General features: G+C 37.7%; 1 protein-coding gene across 1 annotated transcript; it reads left to right on the forward strand.

Moving 5' to 3' along the window:
- The first annotated feature begins 20,781 nt into the window (after nucleotides 1-20,781).
- LOC129267932 (uncharacterized) lies at nucleotides 20,782-21,414 on the forward strand. The gene has a single exon (XM_054905543.2). It carries the CDS (start codon nucleotides 20,782-20,784, stop codon nucleotides 21,412-21,414), a length of 633 nt encoding a protein of 210 aa, XP_054761518.2.
- Nucleotides 21,415-25,494: the final 4,080 nt, after the last annotated feature.

A 25,494-nucleotide genomic window follows, 5' to 3' on the forward strand; every position in this document is an offset into this window, starting at 1 on the left:
TGACGTACCATCTCCACTTTGGTTTCGCAACAATCCAGCGCGCGACGTCTCACAGCTGCAATATTGCCTATGTGTCAGGCATACGGCTGCTCGGTTCGGCCGGGAGAAAATAACCATAAAACTGCGTTTTCTATACCAAATCCGATCCGAGATCGAGAGAGATGTGCCCAGTGGCTTCACAATACTGGGACTGACAAGTTTGACATAAAAACATACAAATATAACGCGAGTAGAGTCGTTTGCGAGGACCAAATGCTCTCTCTGGCCGTCGGCATCACCGGGCAGTTCTCGCACCGACACCAGTCATTTCTCCCCACTCGATCGGCCGCTGGCTGCGGTACGATCGGATCTTCCTCCACCTCTTCTTCTTCTATTCTTCGACGGTTCTCCAACTCTTCCGCATTCCACCTTGGTTGGAATGCATATCCCGCAGGACCCGACATATTAATTGTTCAAATTATGAAATAAACGGCGAGAAACAAACAAATTGTGAATTACAGGGTCGACGGTGGCTGCAATCAATGCAAGTCGAAAACTACATGTAGCTAATACCGTACGTATGCGGCCGGCGCTGATGATCTATACGCATACGTGCGAGCGATAGCTAGCTAGCGCATAGCTAGCTCGCTCGATCGCGCTCGTAGCATGCAGCAGCCAGCGAAGCCAAAGTGGAGATGCTACGTCACAGAAAAAGCTGCGCATTGCATTCTGGGATCGTACAGATTCGTGCCAGAATATGATTTTGGCAAAATTGAAAATTCAATAAAAAATAACTGTGCCTCTTATTTCTTAAAAAAAATATAGTATAGGAAAGAGAAGGTTTTTGTCTATCTAGTGGATATAAATTAAACCTGGCCTGGACCACCCCTTTAACCAAATCTGTTGGGATTGGGTCAAGTTCACATGATTTGTTTGGAGAATTTTTTATAAATACTTCCATCTCACTGATAGTGACAGGTTGAAATTCCCTCAATTCTGTAAACTCATAATAAATCAACTTTTTTTTTCATGGAGAATAATTGCAAAGTATTTTGGGGAATTCATTATTACAAAAAGTGTTTTCTTCTCCTCTCCTTTGTTTCTTGGGCGGGGTTCTAAAGAATTGATTTATACTCTTAAATTCAGAGGGTACGTAACTACTTGTGGAAGAACACAAAAATCTGATGCAAATTGTTTCATTGATCTGAAATTCCCGTGGTTATATATTCGAAGGGAAGTAGGGACCATGCATTTGATCACTTGTTCAAACTGAAACAATATCTTTATTTTACAATTAGATTCCTTATTTTCTATCATGCTTTTCTTGTGCTCCGTTAATGATAAAATGTGGGCGAAATACTTCCGGCGACGCGCGAACTTCGTATAAATATTGAACGGGAGGATGTTGGGTATTATGTGTTCTCAATTTGCAAGAACATTTTCCACAATCGCCCCTCGGCGCTTCGCTTATCCGTAAAATGCAAATGGTGTTTGGTGATACGCCTTAGCCTCGATTTCTATTGACCCAAAGGCGGCCACGATGGGTCGGTTTACACACAACACTTTCCTGGTTAACAGGTTTAAAATTAAAAACAGGCTTGACACGCGACTTCGCTCACTGGAGGATTGTTTCACGCGGGATGCTCACCGGGGATGCTCACTTGAACATTGGACCAAAGGAAACGCACGCCAAAAGGGCGACGCGCGAAATATGATATTATTGTCTGATTTGTTGGGTTTATACACCGAATTCGATTGCGAAATCAATGGAAGTTTAAAAACAGTATGTACATAACATGTATACTGCTTTTCCACGGAACACCTTAAGGCTCACTTTTTCATACAAGAAAATAAAACTATACGATCTTTGTCATTAAAAGTAAATCTCACAACGCCTGATCCTAGTGGCTATTTCTCTTATGACATTGATATCAGAAGTTCATATTAAATACATTCAATACTACGAGGTTTAGGGCATTTCTCCTTTATTGGTTCCACACGCATAATTACAACAAGAAGTCAAAAGATATTCCCTTGACCCAACCCAATCCAAAGGTTTGAAATTTTATTCAACTTGTATTAAAAAGTGTCATAATATGCAAATGATTCGTCATTTACTTCTGATTTGGGGAAGGGCAATCAATGAACTTCATTATGCGTAATTCGGGAAGAAATATCAATTAACCTGAATTGGAACTATATGACTGGCGGAAGAATTTGTGCCATTTTACTTTTTTCAGGTGATGAATGAGATATGTTTCCAAACATGTTGATTTATTTCCAAAATGAAGCGGTCAGAATACCCTTTGGTGGTCAAATACGAAATCTCAGCTATTTTTCCTGACAACTGGTAGTAAAAATTAGTCCCCCTAATTTATTCCTTTTTTTCTCTGATTTTTCGTTTATTGGTATAAAAACGTGGGTGTCTATAGGTAAATAATTACCGGTGTGACACAGCAATCTGTCTTACGTCAGTCACGACAGCCGTCAAAGCCTGTAGACAAGTTATACCCGATTTCTTAAACCAGGTATCCAAATTGATATCAAAACATCTCACTGGGAATAATAGAAATACCCCCAACCACAAAGTCAGCAGGAAATTAATATTTGGGCCTTCGGTGACAGTGTCTATAGTTGTCATGGCACTCAACTGAAAGATCTTCTCAAATATTCGCTATGGACGGGCATTGTGAGAAGCCGATTGCGGTCAATCATCTCTCTACATGCTCTATGTGAAGTAGGATGAATAGGTTTTTGTGTATTTTTATATCATTTTCAAAAGCACAGGCGTTAATAAGCTATATACTCCGTGAAAATTTTTTCACCCCCTCTGCGATCATAGAAATGGGCGGTCCAAAATTTGATCAAATATGGGGCACACCGCATAAAGTCGGCATATATCTGTAGTATTATGTGACAACCAAAGTGACCCCCCCCCCAAAAAAAAAAAACAGAGAGAAAGACTACTTTCATTTAGTCTAATGCCATTCCGTCTAATAATCAGTTGGTCCAATAGCCATTCAGCCCATATACCATTTTGTCTTATTGGACTAAGTGTTAAATTGTGCAAAATGAATGAAAATGAAATGGATATTAGACCAACTGGTTATGAGACAAAATGGTCATAGACGAAATGGTGATTAGAAGAAGTGATGATTGGACCAAATGGTTAATGGACCAAATGGTTGTTAGACGAATTGTTGATGGACGGAATGGCATTAGACTGCAAGAAAGTAGACCATGTGGTGAGTGGACGAGTTGGGAGTAGACGAGTTAGCAATTTTCCTTCAAATCGACCATTGATATGCCAGTCAAAATAACGTAATAGCTTGATTGGTTAGGGCCCTGTCTTACAATAAGTTATGATTGATCCAATCAACCTCAATTCTATGGCAATCCAGCAATGTCACATTTTTTTCTCCAGGAAATTTACATAATGTCATTTGTAAACAAAGAGAAGCTCACTGAATCTTCAAGAAAACGATGAATGTATGATTATACATCATATTTACAAAGATGCATTTTAGATGTTGACCTGACTGGCTTTCCATAGTTGTGGTTGATCGGACCAATCGCAACTCTTTGAAGTTGGTTTCATTATCTGTGTGACTGTGGCACAATCATGCTAATGGTGAAGAAGTGGTAACTCCTCTTATCAACTCAGAGTATCAATTCACTCTTCGAACGAGTGAAATATTCACTCCGACTTGTGAATCCCCGATCGATTAAGATCCCAATCAAATTTGATTTACTTTCTTCTTTCGACTCAACCACTAGTCCTATGGGTCGCTCCAAGGTTATGTCAAAAAGAAGAAGAAAAAAAAAGAATATCAAGTATGGAACGCTTTTTCAATTTTCTGGTTGTACAACTTTAGCCCTGCATGAACATGAGTTCTGGGTAAGATGAAAATAAGTTTTCATATTTTTTAGGACATCCCTATCATGCTTCCCTGAAGAAATTAATCGAAAAGATATCTTGAAATGCAGACTCTTCAAATCCGAGATGGCACTTGGAATGTATGACCGCGGACGGATAATGAAGCAAATTAACTCTAAAACAATCTTCTTGTTAAGGTCATTATTCCTTAAAATGGGAAAGAAAATCGGATCTTATTGATACTCGATTTATTTCTTTTCCGCGAAAACCAAGGCAGCCGAGACGGGATAAAGCCACGGGTAATGAATAATGCATTGCCAATTTGGAGAGCACTTGGGATCAGGAAATTAAATCCACGTGCTTAGCGGAGAGGCGAGAAGTACAAGAAATTGTAAAGCGAGGGGATAATGCTCGATTTTGTGAGGAAAGTGAAATTGTTTGTTCCTTCTAAGAAATGAGTATAGCGAGAATGAAATCATGTATGTAAAATCCATATTTTAAATTCATATGTAGTTTGAAAGGCATTAGTTTGATTTGAATAGAAGAAATCTGAGATGCAAGGTTCCACTTGTTGCCTGTGTCCGTGTTATGTTGTAAAAGTGAAGCCCTGAAAAAATAACCTCCGCACGACATTACTTAGCGCTTTCAGGAAGTTGAATACGAAGTGACCGGAAACGCCCTCACTATTCCATTCAATATAGCACATGTGTTACTATTAGACTCCCGAGGAATAAATGAAATGGTGATTTTTAAGTAACAGATGTCTGAGTGTCTGCACGAATTTCATATTATATCGATTTTTTTTAGATTGTCTTTTATCAATACATGTCAAAATTTGGGATGATAAAAAATATATTAGATCAATGTTAAGTTACTAGTAACCTATGACTTGGAGCAAAATTGTATTTAAGATATATTGGCGTAGGCCTCATGTATTTGCAATTTGATATGAATTAATTTTGCTGGGGTCCAAATAGTAGCACGCGAGGCTTGTTTACTTGATTTTGGGGTTTGAAATTGTGTGAGTTAAGAAAATATTTGAACCCAATGTTATTGTGCCACCTGCAGCGCTGGTGTATGGAACGCTCTATGAAGCAAGATCAATTTCATCTTCGTTGTTGCTCTTTTCTATCATTGCCCTTCCCTTGCGTATAATTGGTATTACTATATTGCTTCCTTGTAGTATCAGTATCATCATTTTGTATGATTAGTGTGTTCATTTTCTCTAGACGAGCAAGGACCTTCATATACAGTAATTAGACGCCGATGCGTGCACAGTCGTACTTAATATCATGGGGAAGTTTACCCTGACGTAAAGATGCATTATAATAAATAAAGTAGAAATAAACAGAAGGAAAAACATCTTAGTGAAGGACAGGTTTAGAAAAAAAAGTCGCCAAAGTTTGTGTTAGTTATATTTTGTATTATTATTGTCATCGTTTTCCCTGGTTATACGTCACATCCGGTCCCCATACATCTCATATTTCGTGTAATATACGGATAAAATTCCATTTTCTCAGAATGTTGAAAACGATGTGCATCCGCTATGTCACCAGACACATCATTTCGCACCTACTTCTATCCAAAAAAAATAGTCATCATTAACAATTATTAAATAATTTTAATTTATGAACAGCTGCTCGGATTTGACATCAAAATATAAACTTTGGAAGATTATGTTTTTCCTTATTCTTCTGTTGTTGTTTTTTTAAAACCAACTTATCGTAGGAGGGAAGTGCCCCTAAGATTCCCCCGATCGGGGAAGCATTCCATAAATATTAGAAATCATATTATCGACGTTATTACATGTTTTTTAGAACGGTGTCAAAGTAATTCGCGTGTTCTCCGTACGGGGTCATTACACAGATGGCGAAGAAATGGGACACACTTAGACTGCACACCATTACTTCCTTATGGGGCCCGTAACACAAAGCTTAGCAACCATCGTATAACATTTTTTACGATTGATTGCATTGACTACAGTGTACAATTAATCGTGAAAATCAAGCGTGCGATTAATCGCTAACCTTTGTGTTACGAGATCCTGATCAAAGTGAATTCTATTTTTAGCTTGGTCTGGCCTGCACCTTGTTTATCGCACGTATTTCCTTCTCAACTCAATCTTCGTTTTATGTTATTTTGTTTACCGTTGGGTCTGTGTATTCATATGAGACTTGACTTTTTTTGTGGGGGCATCGCGCGTCGTGGTCTAGTGGTTCTCAGAAGCGGATCTAGCATTTTTTTTTACAAGGAGGTGGTTTTACCGAAAAATTTACCCTAAGATTGGGGGAGGGGCTTCACTACAAAGTTAAGGTCATTTTGGTACCGATTCTTCTTTTACAAGCAGAAAAAGTAAATAAATAAAATTTTAAAAAAATGTCTCCAAAATAGGTCATATACCCCCCCCCCCCCCCGTAGATCCGCCACTGGGTCTGACTCTCGTCTTTGAATATGAGGTTCGTGGATTCGAATCCCGGCCACGGTAAATTGATTCCAAAGCGAGTATTAGACCAAGTGCAAGGTTGGGCCAAATGGTAATTAGACCAAGTTGAGAGAAGACCAAGTGGGTTATGCCATGATGGTGTTAGACGATCCGAGAATAGGACCATCTACTAGTAGACCAAGTATATTAAGCCGTAATCTTGTTAGACGATCTGAGAATTGGACCATTTACTAGTAGACCAAGAAGGCTAAGCCATGATGGTGTTAGAAGATCCATGGACCTATCCATGGAAGATCTGAGCATTGGGCCATTTGATAGTATACCAAGTGGGTTAGTGTCAGACAATCTGAGAATTAGACCATCTGTTAGACCAAGTGGGTTTAGCCATGCTGGTATTACGATCACAGATTTAGAGCATGTGCTAGTTCAGCAAACCGATATCATAGGGTCGTTAGATTTGGAGTATAATGGTTTCGTTTTCATCGTCCATCCGTCAAAACAGTTTTGAACAGAAGTCGCAATTTGACAGGCGAATCGCTCAGTCTAGATTTACTTACAAAATAAAAAATCTTGAATATCTTGGAAGAATTAGATGTAATTCCCCAGTTGGGGGAAGTTGAGACGGAGAGAGGTGGCAATGCAAGGTTAATCAACAGGATCATGGATTCATTACATCCTTCACCACGTCCCTTGCGATGTTTCTATTGTAATATTATTTCGAAAAACACAAAATAGCTTTGTAGCTAAATGCCTATATTGGCCCTCAATTATTGCATTCTGTTTAAATTTTGATTTATTTTTATAGAACGACCAATCAACCAATCTATATTTTCCTTTTATAGTTACTTTTCATCGTTTTGGCCCTACTGTATACGATATTTCTTCTTTTGAAATACTTTTTTTTCATGCGATTCAAAGGAATTTCCTATCTAACTTATCTCCCCCCCCCCCTTTTTCCTTGTTTTTTTTTTCGCTGCTTTTTTCAAATATCACATAGGACATGTGGTCCACCCCCACCCCCCCCCCCCCCTTTACGGCGCCGCTTGGTTATATGTTCTTTCAGTGAATGGAAAGAAAATAATCATACGGCATATGAGGTTGGTGCAAAATATAACATTTTTGTCAAATTTCAGAGTTCACAGAGCTATTTATTGGCCTATATGCATATAGCTGTACACTCTAAAAAGAGTTGGTCAAAATAACCATCCTATTGGCTATTATGTGTCCCAATGAAGTTGGTAAAAATCAACCAAATACCAGAAATTATAACAATTTGATTGGCTTCGACCATTTCGCTCGGTCGCACAAAATTAACTCTATTAAGTTAAGAGATTGACCAATCTTTTTAGTGTATTATACAACTAGAACAGATAAAGGGGTTGGGTAAACCACAAGTTGGTTCAATCATGTAGAGTGTAATGAATAGGGCAACCAATGGAATTCGCCAAGGTGGTCGTGTCTCGACAACAAATGGAAATGAATTTAGCGACCTTTTCCTCACTTTCAGGCACATTCAGCGGAATCAGCGCTATGGTGTCCCTAATGAGAAGGGACATTTGAATCGGCGTATTATTTTCCAATCTATCTCGCGATGAAGCTCGTTCGTCGTAAATCAGAATTGCATTTATTCCGAGTGGGGAAGAGTCAGCGGGTGAAAACTTTGAATGGATTGGCTGGATGAGTGAATGAAACAGAAAGGGTGATTTTGCCGTTGTTTTTACCAAGGAATATCAACAGATTATCAATTTTTTCCCCTCCTTTCCCCATGTTTGCTGCATGTCTTTCAAGAACAGCGTAGGCCTAAATGTTGCATAGCTGTACGTATCGTCGTTTGAGAAGTGAGGGAACTGTCTCTTGTAAGTCAGCGTAGCTTTGCTTTTTTGAGGAAGACGTTTGAAGATATGTAGTTTCAGGGGCTTTCACAATTGCTCGTGCGACCGTTTACGATCACTTGGTCACAACATATGTTGCACACAATCACAACGGTTGTAAGCAGTCGCACCACCAATTGTGAAAGGGGCTTTCCTCTCTATAAAGTCTAATGATTTTGTTCGTATTCTATTTTAGTATTCTATTGTTCTCACTTCAATATTACAAGTATAAGGTACAACATAATAATCCCCCTCTGAGACCTTCATTGGTACCTTGGTACCTTACTTTCTTCTCGAAGTAATCCACTATTTCTTATTTCCATTCTTCCATTACTTAATAATATTCGATACGGACTTCCCCTACCCGAGAGCGCCAACCATGTTAGCCTCACCCCGAGTTGTCGGTTTTACCATTTGTGTTGATATTTTTATTTATTTTATCTATTTTTGTGAAATAGAAGAAAATATTCAAATAAAAAAAATCAAATCAATTTTCATGGCATGTTATGGCTGCTTTCATTATTTCTTAAATCATTTTTCAACACTTGGCTGCCAAAATACCATTTGAATTTGCGATCATGACTACGGTACGGTAACATTTTTTTTAAAGTAGACGCACATTGACAATGAAAATACTGTAGAAAGCTGTAGAAAGGACCCAAAGTCTTCCCTCATTCATTTCAAGAAGAATTGGTTGCAAAGCTGCGATGACGTCACCAAATGAAGGCAATAGTGAATAGTCATTAATTAGAAATCTTGAAACGTCTAAACTCTCAGCCGTTCAAGCCCTTTAGGTGAGGACATAGTGGGCTGATAAAGAGGTCGATTTCGTAAGATTATATTCAATTGCTACTGCGTGAGGACATGCCGAGCATGACTTCACATATCAGTCGATTTTTATTGTGCTATAATTTTGTTGTGGTTGCCATGGTTTTGTGCAAGTTTTGGGACCGCACTTCTCTTTGTTGTATCCTATCGTAGGAAAGAAGTTTGCTAATTATTTTATTGGGCTTAAAGGCTTTAATGTGAAATGTAGAACTCTTGTGAAAAAACATCGAAAAATGTAGTTCTTAAACTCCATTAATGGGCAACCTGACAGCCAACATTCATGTAGAAATGACTAAGCTACCATAATAGATTTTTTTTAAATAATTATTTTCACATTCTACTAACTACTAACGTCCAGATTTAGACTAAATTGAACCGGACTCGAGAATCCCCCAAGAAATTACGGATGATCGAGAAATCTTCCGAGATCTTTATCGGATGAAATTTCCACTTTCACTCAGGTAATACAGCACTATAGAGGGGGGGGGTGGATTGGAAAGGAATCGGGCTGAATGGAGTGGGGAAAATGAATAAATAAAAAAGATGGAGAGGGCGAGAGAAAGATATGATAATGAGATGGAGAAAAAATGGATAGAAGTGGGGAGAAAAAGAGGGAGGAGAGAAGGGACACGGAAAGAAGGAGACAATGAAGAGATAAATTGAGAGGAAGAGGGGGAGATGTGAATGGAGATTTTAAAAAAAGGGGGAGAATGGCCGACAGAGAGGGAGGGAGATTTAGAGAGATGTAGAGAGAAATAGAGGTAAGTATAGGACTGCATGTTGTCACTGTAAACTTCTGACAAAGAGAAAGATGAAAATAATAGCATGTCATTGCCGCAATGGCTTTACTGTTTTCTACTGCATGTTTCTCATTTAGGACCTATGTGATATATATATATATATAGAGAGAGAGAGAGAGAGAGAGAGAGAGAGAGAGATAAATGGGGAGAGAGCACTAGAGAGAACTTGAAGAAAATTGAAGATGTTTCAATCCTATATATCTTACATCCTGCGGCTCAACATACCAAGAAAATAGAAATACAAGGAGGCGCATTTTCGTCCCAAAACCAGCGTCGCACCATATACATGATGGGCATTCATTGCTTAGATGCCTGTCTCGTGTTTGTTGCCATGGCAACGGGCACCGTGTACGTGAGAGCACCATCCTCTTCAATTGGAGCGTTATATTACGAGCAGGTCTTGAGATTGAGAGTTGGAGAGAAAGACAGAGAGAGGAGACAAAGGCAGACTTTGAAAGACCTGAACACTGTTATAAAATTTCCCCATAAAAAAAACAGAAGTATACCTGCACCAGAATCTCGAGGGTTGTATATAGTTAACTGCACACTCGTTTACACAATTACTGTAGTACATCTGTTTCGTAACAGGTAATAAATTCTTTTGAAACTGGAATAACAGAAAAAGAGGGTACACTGTGAAACATATTGGGTAAAATTTTAACCAGCACGAGGGTAATTATATGTGTCCAACCCATTTGGGGCAGTTTACCCAATGCGGGAAGCATATTCTCCAGTAAAATATTTTAAAAAGCAGCAATTACTCTAACATGGGCACAATTTTCATCACACTGGTTAAATAAAAATGCCCAAAAGAAATGCCCAATGTTGCTTTAGACACGTAATTATCCTCATGGATCATTTTTACCAAATATCTTTTAGAGTGCACTTGTTTACACAATTTGTAGTCCATCTGTTTCGTAACAGGTCATACTTTCTCTTGCAACGGGAATATTACAGAAAAGAGGGTATTTCAAGTGAAATTAATAAATCAACATATGAATGTTTTTATTTCATTTATAAAATAGTATAATGATTATTGGGATGTCGCAAGAAAATATTTGTAATCAATTGTAAATTCATGTTGCAATTATACAGGTTTTGACATTTTTGAGTAGCAACAAAAGCATTGTACGTTAACAAGTTAACAATAGTAGCCAATCCTATTCTAGTCTAAAAACTTCCGGGGCAACTAAAAAAAAGAAATGTATTTTTCCCGGATTTAGTACGTGAGATGGAAAGTGACGGATTCGAAGTCTTTCTCGTGCGTCATGTATGTAGAAGCAGCTAAAGCCGCAAGACATTGGTTTATTTTCTGCAAACACTCGAGCGTGAGTGAAATGGGATGCAATGTTGTACAGAATCATAAACTTAAAAGCAAACATGTTTATATTTAGTACTGCGTATTATACGAGACGATTGATTGTATCTATTCTTTAACCGTGATGAATGGGTAAAGTGATACTTCCTTAGTGACGGTGATTCGTACCGCTCTTTCACACGGTACCAAAATCGTAATTTCAATGCTGATTCCAGTGAAAAAATAATTCTAATTACTAATTTTTAGCACGTGTGAAACCAAACTAGAATCGCGAACGCTAATCACAAACATGAATTCAAATTCTACTCCGGTGGTGAATTCCAGTTAAGTTTCGCTCAAATTACGGTATGAATTTTACGTCTGAAAGGGTTGACCTCCAAAACATCTTTTGAGGGGCGGAGCTTTCGTGACATTTCAAGCACTTCCGTAGATGATACAATTGTCATGCACTCGTCGTAGTTCCTATTTTTGCGATGCAGTGCTTTGATTGTGTTTGACAGGTCACCAAGGAAACAATACCGCCTTCGTTCAGGAATTTGAATTCAAATCAGTTTTCGAGTGATACTGCACTTCCGGTGCGCACTAACTCCATTTGTAACTCTCTTCTCGAAGTGGGCTGACTATTCCGCTTTGAATCTGGATCGAAATAATCCTAGAATTTTCACACTGCCCTCCGAAGTGGAGTAACTCATTCCGGACTCGGGGATAACTCCACTTCGGTTCTCAGTATGTAGTTTCAAATAACAAATTCAATTTATAGTTTATTGTGGGTATGCTGAACAAAACCCCGATACCCCGATTGGTCTATTCCATTTTCAATGTAATACGGGTCACAGTGCGCGTCGTGGTCTAGTGGTTCGGACTTTCGCCTTTCAAACAGAAGGTCGGGGGTTCGAATCCTAGCCATGGCGTGTTTTCCTGAAGCGAGAAAGTTATCCACACCGTGCTGTACTCGACCCAGGTGAGGTGAATGGGTACCCGGGAAGAAGAAATTCATCGAATGCTCGAGCGCCCGATCAAGGTAACCGCGCTAAAGCCGGGATAATAATAACATAATCATGTTAAGCAGGGCCCGGAACTGAAGTGGCCACCCCGGGTAAAATATGACGTTATTATTATTAAAAGGGCATTGAAATTGTAGCAAAAAGGCGGAATATTTTGGTGATCGGGTTTTGCTTGAATGTTTTAAAGGTAAAGACAAAACACCGGAAGTCTGACCCTATCATTAGAGGAAAAAAAACCTCCCAAGAAACAAAAAGAGAAAGTCAAAATAGCGACTGACCTCTTGAAATCAGGACAGTGCAATAAATGTTTATTGACCATAACACAATCGGGAATGCCTCTCAAATCCCAACAGTGATTTTCTCCCTGAATAATTGGCCGGTATCTCTTCTTGTTCAGATGTAGATGTTCGTCCCCTCTTAAGAACTCAATTTCCTTTCCCGCTTTTATTCGATCCATGGGGTTAAAAAGCTAATACAGAGTGGTGCTCATTTCTCGCGATTTGACCGTGAGTGCCGTTCATGGCCGAGTGCGTGATTGGAAACCAATCTTTAGATCCGCCAGCATCGCGAGAGATGTGCGCGCGTACAAGCCTTCACTGCGCAATGTTCCGTGGATTTCGCTTCGCATTTTCGCCTTTTGATTGACGAGTCGTAATTATAAGCGTTATTAGACATACGTAAAGGTGTGTGTGTGTGTGTGCGTGAGGGTGTACGATTGTGTGTGTGTGTGTGTGTGTGTGTGTGTGAATTTGGGTGTGTCTGTGAAGACGGTCGGATGAGAGCGTCATCTGGTACGGGTTATGAATTTTTATCCTTCAACATGTTTAATGTAAGACAATCCAACCTATTCCTATCATCAAGAAACCGTTAAAGAAGAAAAATCATATTTTTGACAGACTACTAGTACTGCAAACTGACAAACATTTCAGCAATTTTCTTCAAAATAATCTTCCTGTGGCTAACCTGTTCCCTGGACACGGTTCTGTGGAAGCAGTAGACGCCGGATCGTTTTGACATTTCGATCTTCAATGGTTGTAGGCGACCTCACAAACCCCACGAGACAAGAGTAGCTTCCCTGACGTTGGAAACGTGATAAAGATGGATGTTTAATTAGAAGAAAGAGAATAATTTTCACGGGCGTTTCATGTCTATTCTCAGACGTCGGTCAATCTTTGATTCTTGCTCGTCTTCTCCAGGGAAAGCTTTCGGTGATTGTTTTGGGGAGTTTTCAATCAGTATTGATCTCTCTCTCCCCCTTCCCCTTCCTTCTCTCTCTCTCTCCCCTCTCTCTGAAACCCTCTCCTTTCTTACTCATCTCCCTCTCCTGCTCTTTCGCTCTCACCTCTATACCCTCTATCTCTAGCTTCTAAATATCCGTCCGATTAAATCTTTGATTTCTTAGGCTTTTTTGCGACGTTACATATCACCAATATTCACTGACTAAGTTACTCCGAACCAATGCAAAAATTTCTTACCGTTTCAAAGTTTCCGGTTAAAATCACCGGTAATTCCAAAACTTTTCATAAATAGAAGTTGTTGACTATCTACAACAGTAATCGACAGTATGCCTATTTTTATTCAAGTTTTTTCTACATTTGTCCCTTTACTTCCGCAGTGAAGACACGTACTGCTGACAATTTACTCACGGCTGTCTGTCCTTTCCGAGGAACCTCACGTAGCGACGATTAATGCATAAACAAGGAGCTCTGGCAAATCGGCTTGCTCTTTAATCCAGTTATCCCGACTAAGTGGCGTTATTAGGTTTCCAAATCGAGTTGCAATTTTGTCATTCATATCCATTATTGCAAAATAATGTATGCATTGATGAAGTATAAATAGTTATCCATTCATCCACCAATATTACATATAGGCGCTATTTAAAAACGATATTTGCAGTCGAGTGCAAAAAGGTTTCTTAATTATTTCCTGTCTTTCCTATTTATGCATAGTGAATATTTGTATAACTATGAATGGTCGTAACTTAATTTCTTGATTTATTTGTAATCATTTGGTTGTTTTTGTTATCAAATACTTAATTATTTAAAAAAAAATGAACCAATTGAATTTCGTGTCTTCTCCACGAGAGAACGGATAGCGAAGAAATCTATGAATATAAGAGTTGAACTTTCCCTTTAAGGTCTATCCATCTCCGCGATGAGTCCGTAACCTGTCTCCTCGTATGCCTATTACTATGTCTTTATCATCGCCTGGAAGTCACCTCAGCATGCCCGGGAGAGCCGTTATACAGGTCCAATCACTCGCAATCCACCACAGATGGACTGAACCACCCTATGAAATATTCATTATCCATTCTCCTCGAATTCGAGAAGAAAAAAAAAAATAGAGAGAAAATAGGAGGAGTAGAAAGAGGGAAATGTCCCCGATTGTTGAAAAGGTGATGATGAGTGTTGATAAGAGTATTATGGTGATAATTTGCCCCAAAGCTCTGTCGCGTTTTTATCAGGATTTTTCGCACGTGCATGGATGGCGTAGGCCACCGACTTCAGATGTTGTTGTTGTTGCATTTTGTATGTTCAGTATTTTTGTTAATACAGTAAATAATGTTTCATTGTTTTCTTTTTATTTCCCCCCCCCCTCCCCACCATTCTTATATTTTTTTAATCAATTTTTTTTTGGGGGGAGGGTCAAGGTAAATTGAGAAAGAAAATATTATTCACTTGGTAAATTTTTAGTAACCACTATATTCACATACACCAAATTTAATCATGTAAACACTAAAGTGCATATCTCATTTCTTGTTTATTTAATTTTGGATAACCGTATACCCATACCTATATATACATATATCTATCCAAAAAGGGTAGATAGCTCTGGGCAACCTTGATTTAAGCTACGCCTACCATTGTTCTCTTCATCCATTTCTTTCACACAATATTTAAATATAAAAGAGTTGCCAAAGCTGTAGTACATGTATAACTTCACATATTTGTATACTTTCTCCCATACGTGTACTGTATCAAAGCAATAGCTTTGATCCAGCTGAGGCATGGCGGCTTGTCATTGTTCAAAACCCACCTTCACCCGACAAAGGAAATTATAATTGGTATGGTGTCGAAAATCTGTCTATCTGACGGTCAATTGGATCGGGGTCGCCCTAGCCACTAATCCGTCTCTGTGGTCTAGTGGTTAAGGCACCGGCGTTCAAAGCTGGGGGCCCGGGTTCGATTCCCGGCAGAGACATTTTTTCGGCATCACCAATTTTTCCAAAAAGGGTAGATAGCTCTGGGGAACCTTGATTTAAGCTACGCCTACCATTATTCTCTTCATCCATTTCTTTCACACAATATTTAAATATAAAAGAGTTGCCAAAGCTGTAGTACATGTATAACTTCACACATTTGTATACTTTTTCCCATACGTGTACTGTATCAAAGCAATAGCTTTGATCCAGCTGAGGCATGGCGGCTTGTCATTGTTCAAAACCCACCTTCACCCGACAAAGGAAATTATAATTGGTATGGTGTCGAAAATCTGTCTATCTGACGGTCAATTGGATCGGGGTCGCCCTAGCCACTAATCCGTCTCTGTGGTCTAGTGGTTAAGGCACCGGCGTTCAAAGCTGGGGGCCCGGGTTCGATTCCCGGCAGAGACATTTTTTCGGCATCACCAATTTTTCCAAAAAGGGTAGATAGCTCTGGGGAACCTTGATTTAAGCTACGCCTACCATTGTTCTCTTCATCCATTTCTTTCACACTATATATATATATATATATATATATATATATATATATATATATATATATATATATATTTATATATATAAACAAAGTGGAAATGTTCTGCTCGGAGTTGGTCCAATAAACAATTCAAAGAGAAATAAAAACTCCGTAATGAAAGTATTTCACGAATTTTCGCCCATAGGGCTTTGTCAAGTGATTTATTGATTAAGATCAACTTTGAAAAAAAATGATCTTAATCAATAAATCACTTGACAAAGCCCTATGGGCGAATATTCGTAAAATACTTTTCATTACGGAGTTTTTATTTCTTTTTGAATTATATATATATCGCTGCTTTGGTGTGATTGTAATATGTAAATGACACCAATACAGCTCTCAAATGCGGACCTACATGTATCTAGGAATAGGGACCTCCTATGTCGAAATTAACCTTACCTAGCTAGACCCATTTTGCGTAATCGATTACGCAGGTTCCCGGCTGTCTTTTATGAATAAACCTACATAAGCAATTCCTAAACTATTCAATAATCATTAGTTTATGTGACATCCATCATGTCCATAGATAAAGTACTCGAGAACTTAAAACACGCATAGATTTCTGCTGGATAGACACGATGAGTAATACCCCTTTCATAAACCCAATTATGCGGCTAATAGCAGCATAATTTGGTCGTAAAATCGGAGGAGGACCAGAGTTATCCGCATTATTTTGATGCTGCAATTATCCGCATAATAGCAGAATCGGGACCATATTTTGACTTTATGAACGCATTTCCTAAGTAATGCGGATAATTGCCATGATGCGGTCACAAGGTCACCCTTTTCCAACACAACCGCATCGGAGGGGGTGTGTGCGGTTGCCATGACGATTGTCCGCCTTTTTCAGGATGGGCGCTCGTAAAAATAGTGCAGATTATTTTCGGAGTTTGTGAACGCAATTTTTATTGAATTATCCGCATTACTCTTAGGCGGCTAATTGGAGGATGGGTTTATGAAAGGGGTATAACATTACCAGATAGTAAAACACAATGACTGTGAAACATATTGTAGAGAATTTAATGTTCAGTATGCATGTTTTTGCTTGTGTGTCTAGCATGGAAAAATCTGTTTGTGGCATTGTAAGAAGCTATGTGACTTTGTTTGTATCCTACAACCAGGGAGTTCGAACTGCATGTTCACCATTTTCGCAATCAGGGACATAATGGAGCATTTTAGGGGGTAAAATTTTAGAGTTAATTAAAGATAAATGCCAGTCGTGGTAACGAAATGAGTTCGTACAGAATCCAATGATATGACCACCAAAGTGTCTGTTTGTATAAATAAAAGATATGTGCCAAAGGAATCTGGAAGAAATTGTGTACTTGCTGAGAAATTAGCAAATAAGCACGGGATTCGGGTCAACATGGTCAAGCGTCGGGTCGAAATTCAAAGCAATAATAATATACTGTCCCACGTGCGCTTATCTGTGTTGGCGATCTTCAGTGTGAACATTTTTCAGCGTAGATTTCAAGATTTCACAAAGTTCAGTTTATGTAATTGTACCAGATCTAGATCCTCGATGATATAGTGACAATTAAGCCTGGTTTTACAGACTTTCTCGTGAAATCAGTGTTTACTGCAACTACTTTAATTTATCTTTAAAAAATATGTAGATCGGGCGAAATAAAAATCGACAATTATTTATAGCATCGATGTTTGCCATCTATTCTACCAAACTTATGAAAAGTAGAACCACGTACATGTAAATACTTATTGAAATCATGATGTTGAATAATGTGTATATGATCTAACAACATTAAGAAAGTGCCCCCCCCCCAAAAAAAAAAAATACAATAATAAATAGATAAATAATAAATGAAATAAAAATAAATAAATAAATTAGGAATAAGTAAATGAATAGATTAATGAATAAGGTAAATAAATATATAAAAATTAATTAGTTAATTAATTATTAAAAATAAAAATAAATAAATAAATCAGGAATAAGTAAATAAATAGATTAATGAATAAGGTAAATAAATAAATAAAAATTAATTAGTTAATTAATTATTAAAAATGAAAAACACAAATAACTTAGTACACCAGTGAACTCTTCTATTGATAATTCCATAAAGATGTCAAATGTAATGCATGATCGAATAGAAAATATTTGCTGGGATGCTTTTGCAAAGCGAAATTGATTTTATAATTAAATTAATTTCGCTCGCCCTTGGTGAAGGATAGTTATCAGAAGTATGAATGCATTCATCTGTTGTCATCAGCGTTATCCCATCTATATACATTTATGTTTTGTTTCTGCGTCGACGCAAGGGTAGGTTTAATGTTTATTTGATTAGGGAGGGGTGGACGGAATGGGCTTCATTGAATTATGAGGACGGGAAAGCACATTCTATTTGAAATCGATGGCAAACATGAAATGGGGTTCCCGTGTCATACAGAACTGAATAGTAAATGGATTATGATTGAGTCATGGAACTTCTATTATGCATTCATTTATTTTGTTCATATATTTACTAATTTATTCATTAATCCATTTGTTCATTTATTCGTTTACTCCTTCACCAATTCATTCAATTATGTATTTATCATTAATTCAGTAATTCGAAACTTGTTAACATACGCAACAAATGGAATATCAATTTCAACAAAGGCAAACATAATTATATTATGCAGATTTTTTTGGTAGCGGTTCATCTTCGGGGAAGAGGACAGAAAGCTTAATTACTGTAACCTATATGTTAATGCAAACTGGTAGAACAGTTTTCAAAACTGAAGTGGCTACCCTGGGTAAATATACCTATATTATTATTATTATTATATAAATAAAAATGACAAAGGTTGTTGCTTGTTATTTGTCGTTTAACTACACAGTTAGATACTAGAGTACACTCTAAAACAAATCAGTCAAAAATCACTATTTAATAGGGTCCGCTGGGTGCAACCGTTATTCTAGTCATATTGGACTATTTTCTAGTCGTATTTTAATAGGACAGACTGATTTCTGACTAGAATATATGTCAGTTATTGCCATATCAGTTGCACCCAGCTGATTTGTTTAAGATAGGCATAATTGAATAATAATAAAAATCTGATATTTGCGGGGGGTTCATGGACGGTAAGCCGTACGGTATCGCAATAAGATATTGCATGTTGCGTGCTTCGATAACAACAATTTTGGTCGGTATTTATTTAACTTATTCAGGAAGTAATTACAGCATTCATGTTGTTGTCGATGAGTTTATATTTTGTGATGCGTAACAAAAAATGCCATCGTCCCTATCCCATCATAATGCAAGTCTATGTGTCTCCAAAGTCTCATTAAATCTTCCGATGTGTTACACCTTTTTGGTGAAGTGTAGAAAAAGGGTTCAGTCGTAAAGTTTACGAGCAGAACCAAAAACAAACATTGCGGATGTCGTTTAAATTTCATGCTTTGTGACGCCGTGTGAAGCGCTGCGCCGGGAGTAGCAGCGAAAATACCGTGTATTTTAATTGGGTCATGCTTAATAGACTCCCTGTCCTAATAATAATCATGAATCATTGATGTCAAATGCTTTTGCACTGTCGAAACATCCTCAGGCGGGCCGAGATCAGGGGGCCGTTTGCACAAAAGGTGAGATTAAATGGAACTAAAGACAAATCAATTGCAATTCCCATATATGCGCGTCTCATTGGCTGAAAGTCAAGTTGCGTTTGATAATTTTTAGTTGTGTTTGATCCCAACTCTGTGTGTTACGGACCCCAGGTGGTGCATTGGTATGGCGGGAAATGGATGGATGAGTAAATTAATGGGATACGACGCCATTTTAAATCGCCACGGGCGTAGTTTGACGCGAATGTGGGCAAGTGTTTTTGTTTTCTTTGTCATTATATAAAAGACGACCAAATAATCATTCTTTTGATGACCTTTTACGAGACAATGTTAATAAATTGTGATTGTATCGATCTATATAATGAATGTAATGATGATGGCCGCTAATAATCAGGTCAATCAAGATATTTTTACACTGAATTCCCTTCAATGTTTTTTTGCCCAATTACTTTAGTTGTCCTCTTAAAATTGCATGCGTGACCCAAAATCTTGGGTTATATGACAGTTTTACAATCATTGTATATTCGTTATATTACTCCTTACCTACAACAGTCGTTCGCTCCTTGCGAAAACTTACTTTAGTAATGATAGCTGCCTAATTCATTCATTTTATAAAATATTTCGTGTAAATTCTTGCTAAACAATTGCATTTTATCATCTTGTCGTATTGGTAACAGGTTATATTATATCAATTTTGTTATTTTGTTTGATTTACTGTATATATTATGCTTCTTTCATATGTGTTTATTTTGTATTGTATAATATGGACCCCATGAGAGAACAGTATTGCCGTGTTGACAAAACTGAATATGGGCTATTCATCCGTTTTGTATTTTTTGTTTTTATACGCAAAATAAATACTATACTCTACTACCCCTAAAGGTAGCAACGTGTCACATGGAGAGAGTTAAAGTGAAATCTAAGGATGGTATGGAGAGTCAAATTTTAATCTGTGCAAGATATGGAAAGAGTCAAAGTGAAGTCTAAGGAAGATATGAAGAGAGTCAAAGTGAAATCTATGGAGAGAGTCAAAGTGAAATCGAAGGAAGATATAGAGCGTCAAAGTGAAATCTAAGGAAGATATGGAGACAGTCAAAATGAAATCTAAGGAAGATATGAAGAGAGTCAAAGTGAAATCTAAGGAAGATATGGAGAGAGTCAAAGTGAAATCTAAGGGAGATATGTACAAAGTTAAAGTGAAATATAAAGAAGATATGGAGCGAGTCGAAGCGAAATGTCAGGAAGGTATGGAGAGAGTCAACATTAAATAAAAAGAAGATATGGAGAGCGTCAAAGTGAAATCTAAGGAATTATGGAGTGAAAACTAAGGAAGATATAAAGAGCGTCAAAGTGAAATCTAAGGAAGATATGGAGAGAGTCAAAGTGAAATCTAAGGAAGATATGGAGAGAGTCAAAGTGAAATTTATGGAGAGAGTCAAAGTGAAATGTAAGAAAGGTATGGAGAGAGTCAAGATAAAATCAAAAGAAGATATGAAGAGCGTCAAAGTGAAATCTAAGGAAGATATGGAGAGAGTCAAAGTGAAATCTAAGGAAGATATGGAGAGAGTCAAAGTGAAATCTAAGGAAGATATGGAGAGCGTCAAAGTGAAATCTAAGGAAGATATGGAGAGAGTCAAAGTGAAATCTAAGGAAGATATGGAGAGCGTCAAAGTGAAATCTAAGGAAGATATGAAGAGCGTCAAAGTGAAATCTAAGGAAGATATGGAGAGAGTCAAAGTGAAATCTAAGGAAGATATGGAGAGCGTCAAAGTGAAATCTAAGGAAGATATGGAGAGAGTCAAAGTGAAATCTAAGGAAGATATGAAGAGCGTCAAAGTGAAATCTAAGGAAGATATGGAGAGAGTCAAAATGAAATCAAAGGAAGATACGGAAAGAGTCAAAGTGAAATCTAAGGAAGATATGGAGAGAATCAAAGTGAAATCTAAGGAAGATATGGAGAGAGTCAAAGTGAAATCTAAGGGAGATACGGAGAGCGTCTAAGTGAAATGTAAGGAAGATATGGAGAGCGTCAAAGTGAAATCTAAGGAAGATATGGAGAGAGTCAAAGCGAAATGTCAGGAAGATGTGGAGAAAGTGAAATCTAAAGGAAGATATTGAGTGTCAAATTGTAATGTAAGGAAGATATGGAAAGTGTCAAAGAGACATCTAAGGAAGATATGGAGAGTCAACCAGAAATCTAATGAAGATATGGAGAGAGTCAACGAGAAATCTAATGAAGATATGGAGAGAGTCAACCAGAAATCTAATGAAGATATGGAGAGAGTCAACCAGAAATCTAAGAAATTAATAGAGATTATGAAAGTGGAATCTGAGGTAGATATATAGAGATTAAAAGTGAAATATAAGGAAGATATGACGAGAGTCAAAGAAGAATCTGAAAGAAATATGGAGAAAGTCGACGTGAAATCTAAGCAAGATATGGAGAGGAAAAAGGATAGATTCTGTGAGGTCTAAGGGAGATATGAAGAGAGCTTAAGTGACGTCAAAGGGAAAAGTGAAAAGAGTTAAAGTGAGATCTAAGGGAGATATGAACAGAGCTAAAGTGACGTCAAAGGGAGATGTGTAGAGAGAAAGAGTGAGATCTTAGGAAGATATTGAAAATGTCAGCGTGATTTAAAATTAAGAGGTTCAGAATACGTTCTCTGGATTAATCAGATCGAAATGGAAATTGAAAAAATAATATAATTATTAAGCAGAAACATTGCAGCGGCTTGAATCGAATTTCCGATTTAAGGCTATGCTTTGTTATAGCTGAATGAACAATTCAAACAATTTCCTCTATGGATTTTAATTATGAAAAAATCCTTTCTTGGATTAAAATCTTCATCATCCCCCAACACTCACCTGATTCTATACTTGCAGTGACCTAGATGTATTTGTAAATGCGCAGTCACACCCTATCGGTATTCGCTGTTTACTGTTTGGGGGAGAAATAAAAACAGCATGAATTTATTGTTGGCATGTTACTTTCACTGCCCCCATGTTACTAAATATTTACAACATTCCGGATGAGCGGGTAGCATTGCTGGCATAGTTTTCATTCCGAGATGGAAAGAGTGGAAATAAGGATGGAAGAGGAGGCATAAGAGCAAGAGAGGGAGTAAGGGGAAGCAAAGAGAAAAAGAGATATGAACACACATAGAGAAAAGTAAAAAAAAAATAGAGTGAGAGATAAAGAGATATGGCCGCATAGAGGGAGTGGGTGATTAGAGAAGGAAAGAGGGAGGGAGGGAGAGAGAGAGAGATGTACACACATGCACACAGAAAAATAAAGCCAACCAAAATAGTAGAAAGAGTAAGGAAGGAGGGTGTGGATGGAGTGGGGTAAGTGAAGGAAAGAGAGAGAGAGGGGAACAGACCCAAAGTAAAGACAGAACCAAAACTATCGAGATAAGGAAGAGGGGTGTAAAGGAAGTGAGGGTGAGTGAAGGAGAGAGGAAGAGAGAGAAAGGGAGGTGGTGGAAGGAGATGGAGTGGGGCTGCAGATCCAGATGGAAAGGGATTAAGACGGATCCACGGAGGAACCCGTGAAGGAGAAGGAGATTAGTTATAAATAGCCCTTAAGTGAACAAGAAATGAGATGGAGAGAGAAAAAATTAGTGACAATTTTGGAAAAAAAATACAGACGAGTCAGACAAATTTAGAACAAAATGCGACAAGGAACATATTACATCCCTTTTGTCGTCTGAATGTCGTATGTTGACGCCGAAATGGAATTGCAAAAAGGCTCAGAACGTCCTAAATGCGATCAGGTTTCAAACATCTGTATTCAAGACATTTCCCTTTTGAGAAATCTGTTCGTTTGAAGTTACACTCTGGATTTTGTGGGAATATTATACTGAAATAAATCGTGCAGACACGATAGAGCTACTTGACTATCGGGAGATTCTCAGATTGCCTGACACCATCATATTAACCCACTTGGTCTATGAGCAGATGGTCTAATTCTCAAATTGTATAACACCATCAAGGCTAAACCCACTTGATCTACTAACAGACGGTCTTACTCTTCGACCATCACCATCAGTACTAAGCCCACCTGGTCTATTACAGATGGCCAAATACTCAGATCTTCTAAAACCATCATGGCTAACCCCACTTGATCTATTAACAGATGGTCTACTTCTCAGATTGTCTAACACCATCAGTACTAAGCCCATTTGGTCTAGTTACAGATTGTCTAATTCTCAGATCTTCTAAAACCATCATGGCTAAGCCCACTTGATCTACCAGCCAATGGTCTAATTCTCAACTCGTCGAACATCATCGTTGCTAACCCCAATTGGTCTACCATCAGTTTGCTCTATAAATAACCGCCTGCGCCAATCTTCACTTGGTCTACCTGACACTTACACTAATGCCTAGATGAAATTTCCACCTCATCTACTTATTATTTTTAACTTTGTCTGATGTTAATTTTGTTCACAAACAGCTAATCTTTGTTAGACTAATCAGTGTTAGACCATGAAAGTGGAGAGGTGACGAAATGGGTATAGACTAAGTTGAAATTACACAAGATGGGAAATGGGTTGAATGGTAATTTGGTAGTTGACGAACTGGTTGTAGACGAACTGGGATTAGACCATATGGGATGAGACCAAATGGAAATTCGAAAAACAGGTTTAGACCAAGTCATAATTTGCAGTATGTATTTATGGTATTAGTACGCATGAAACACTTGTTTGAAACATGTAAGCGCATACTTTACCATTTTACTTCAGAGGAACTGACATATCACGTTATTGTATTCAAAATTCAAAGATAATTTTCTCATTATTTTGTGTTGTCCAAGTATTAGGGTATAATTACCGTTATTACGTTATAGCTTCGCACTCCTTAGGATACATTTGAAATTGATCATGTTTTCACCATGCATTTTACACTCTTATATGTAAGAAAAAACACGGAAGGTTGCACTGAATAACCTATAAATATTGAAATTGATTCTACCATGCTTGAGTTCATTTCGGAAGAAGCAAAGGTCCCTGGCAGTTATCTAAAAGGGGTTTTTATTCTCACTCTTTTGGCTCCCACGAGATTCTGGTCACTTGGTTATTCCTACTAAATTTCGATTAAATGTGAGGGTGTCGTTCACACTTGTGGGTTTTTTTCAAACAGTGTACAAGCGAAAGGACTTGTTAACATGCATAACTCAGTACTTTATCTGGAATCATTGGGATTTTTTTATCGAAATAAATTAGAATAATAGCCCGTGTTTTGAGTCTGGTTTTAAGAGACCATGGTCTTACTCTGTGCCGAATTATGGCAAACCGAAAATGTATTAAAAAAAGGTTTCCTTTTACAAGCTTTAAACATGTTAAAGGAAACCAAAGCCCGAGAAGAGAAGCAATCTTATTGGAAAGAGTAAAATGAGAGGAACAATTTGAAAAAGTTTCATGAAAATCGGTTATCAAATAAGCAAGTTATGGACGTTTAAAAGGTCTTGTTGTACTTCTATGGGGATCCTCAAATTGGCAAACGTGCTTCAAAATATAATTCACACCACATATATCAAGGTCCAGAGGAGATAATGTGACATATGTAAAATAAAGGGGAAAATCTGAAAATTTGTGTACAAAACAAATGGAGAGTTGTCCACAAAATCAGCCATTTTGAAGCACGTTTGCCAATTTGAGGATCCCCGTAGAAAGTACAACAAGACTTTTTAAACGTCCATAACTTGCTTATTTGATAACCGATTTTCATGAGACTTTTTTAAATTGTTCCTCTCATTTGACTCTTTCCAATGAGATTAATTCTCTTCTCCTTTAATGGTGAAGAAAACTATATCATTCCAGTTCTGAATGCGGTCAGCACCGAATGTGCTGTCAAATTTAATTTATTTGAGATTTCTAACACAATTGGCTATCCATAGTTAAACCACAGCTTAGACCACAGTTATATGTGTAAACCTTACCCTGTCCGGATGTTGTTGTTGTTTTTACTGTTGTTGTTGTTTTTACTGTATTTTAGCAAAAGAAATCAGATTATTGGGGTTAGTTTGAAAGATTTGTCCTGCATGGCATCGCTTATTCCGAATTTTATATCGGGTTAAGAAGC

The sequence above is a fragment of the Lytechinus pictus genome, chromosome 9 (assembly GCF_037042905.1).
Source record: "Lytechinus pictus isolate F3 Inbred chromosome 9, Lp3.0, whole genome shotgun sequence".
Taxonomy (NCBI): Eukaryota; Metazoa; Echinodermata; class Echinoidea; order Temnopleuroida; family Toxopneustidae; genus Lytechinus; species Lytechinus pictus.

Excerpts from the sequence above, each read along its gene's own strand:
- LOC129267932 (XM_054905543.2), top strand. The coding sequence starts at position 20,782 with ATGGAGAGAGTCAAAGTGAAATCTAAGGAAGATATGGAGAGAGTCAAA.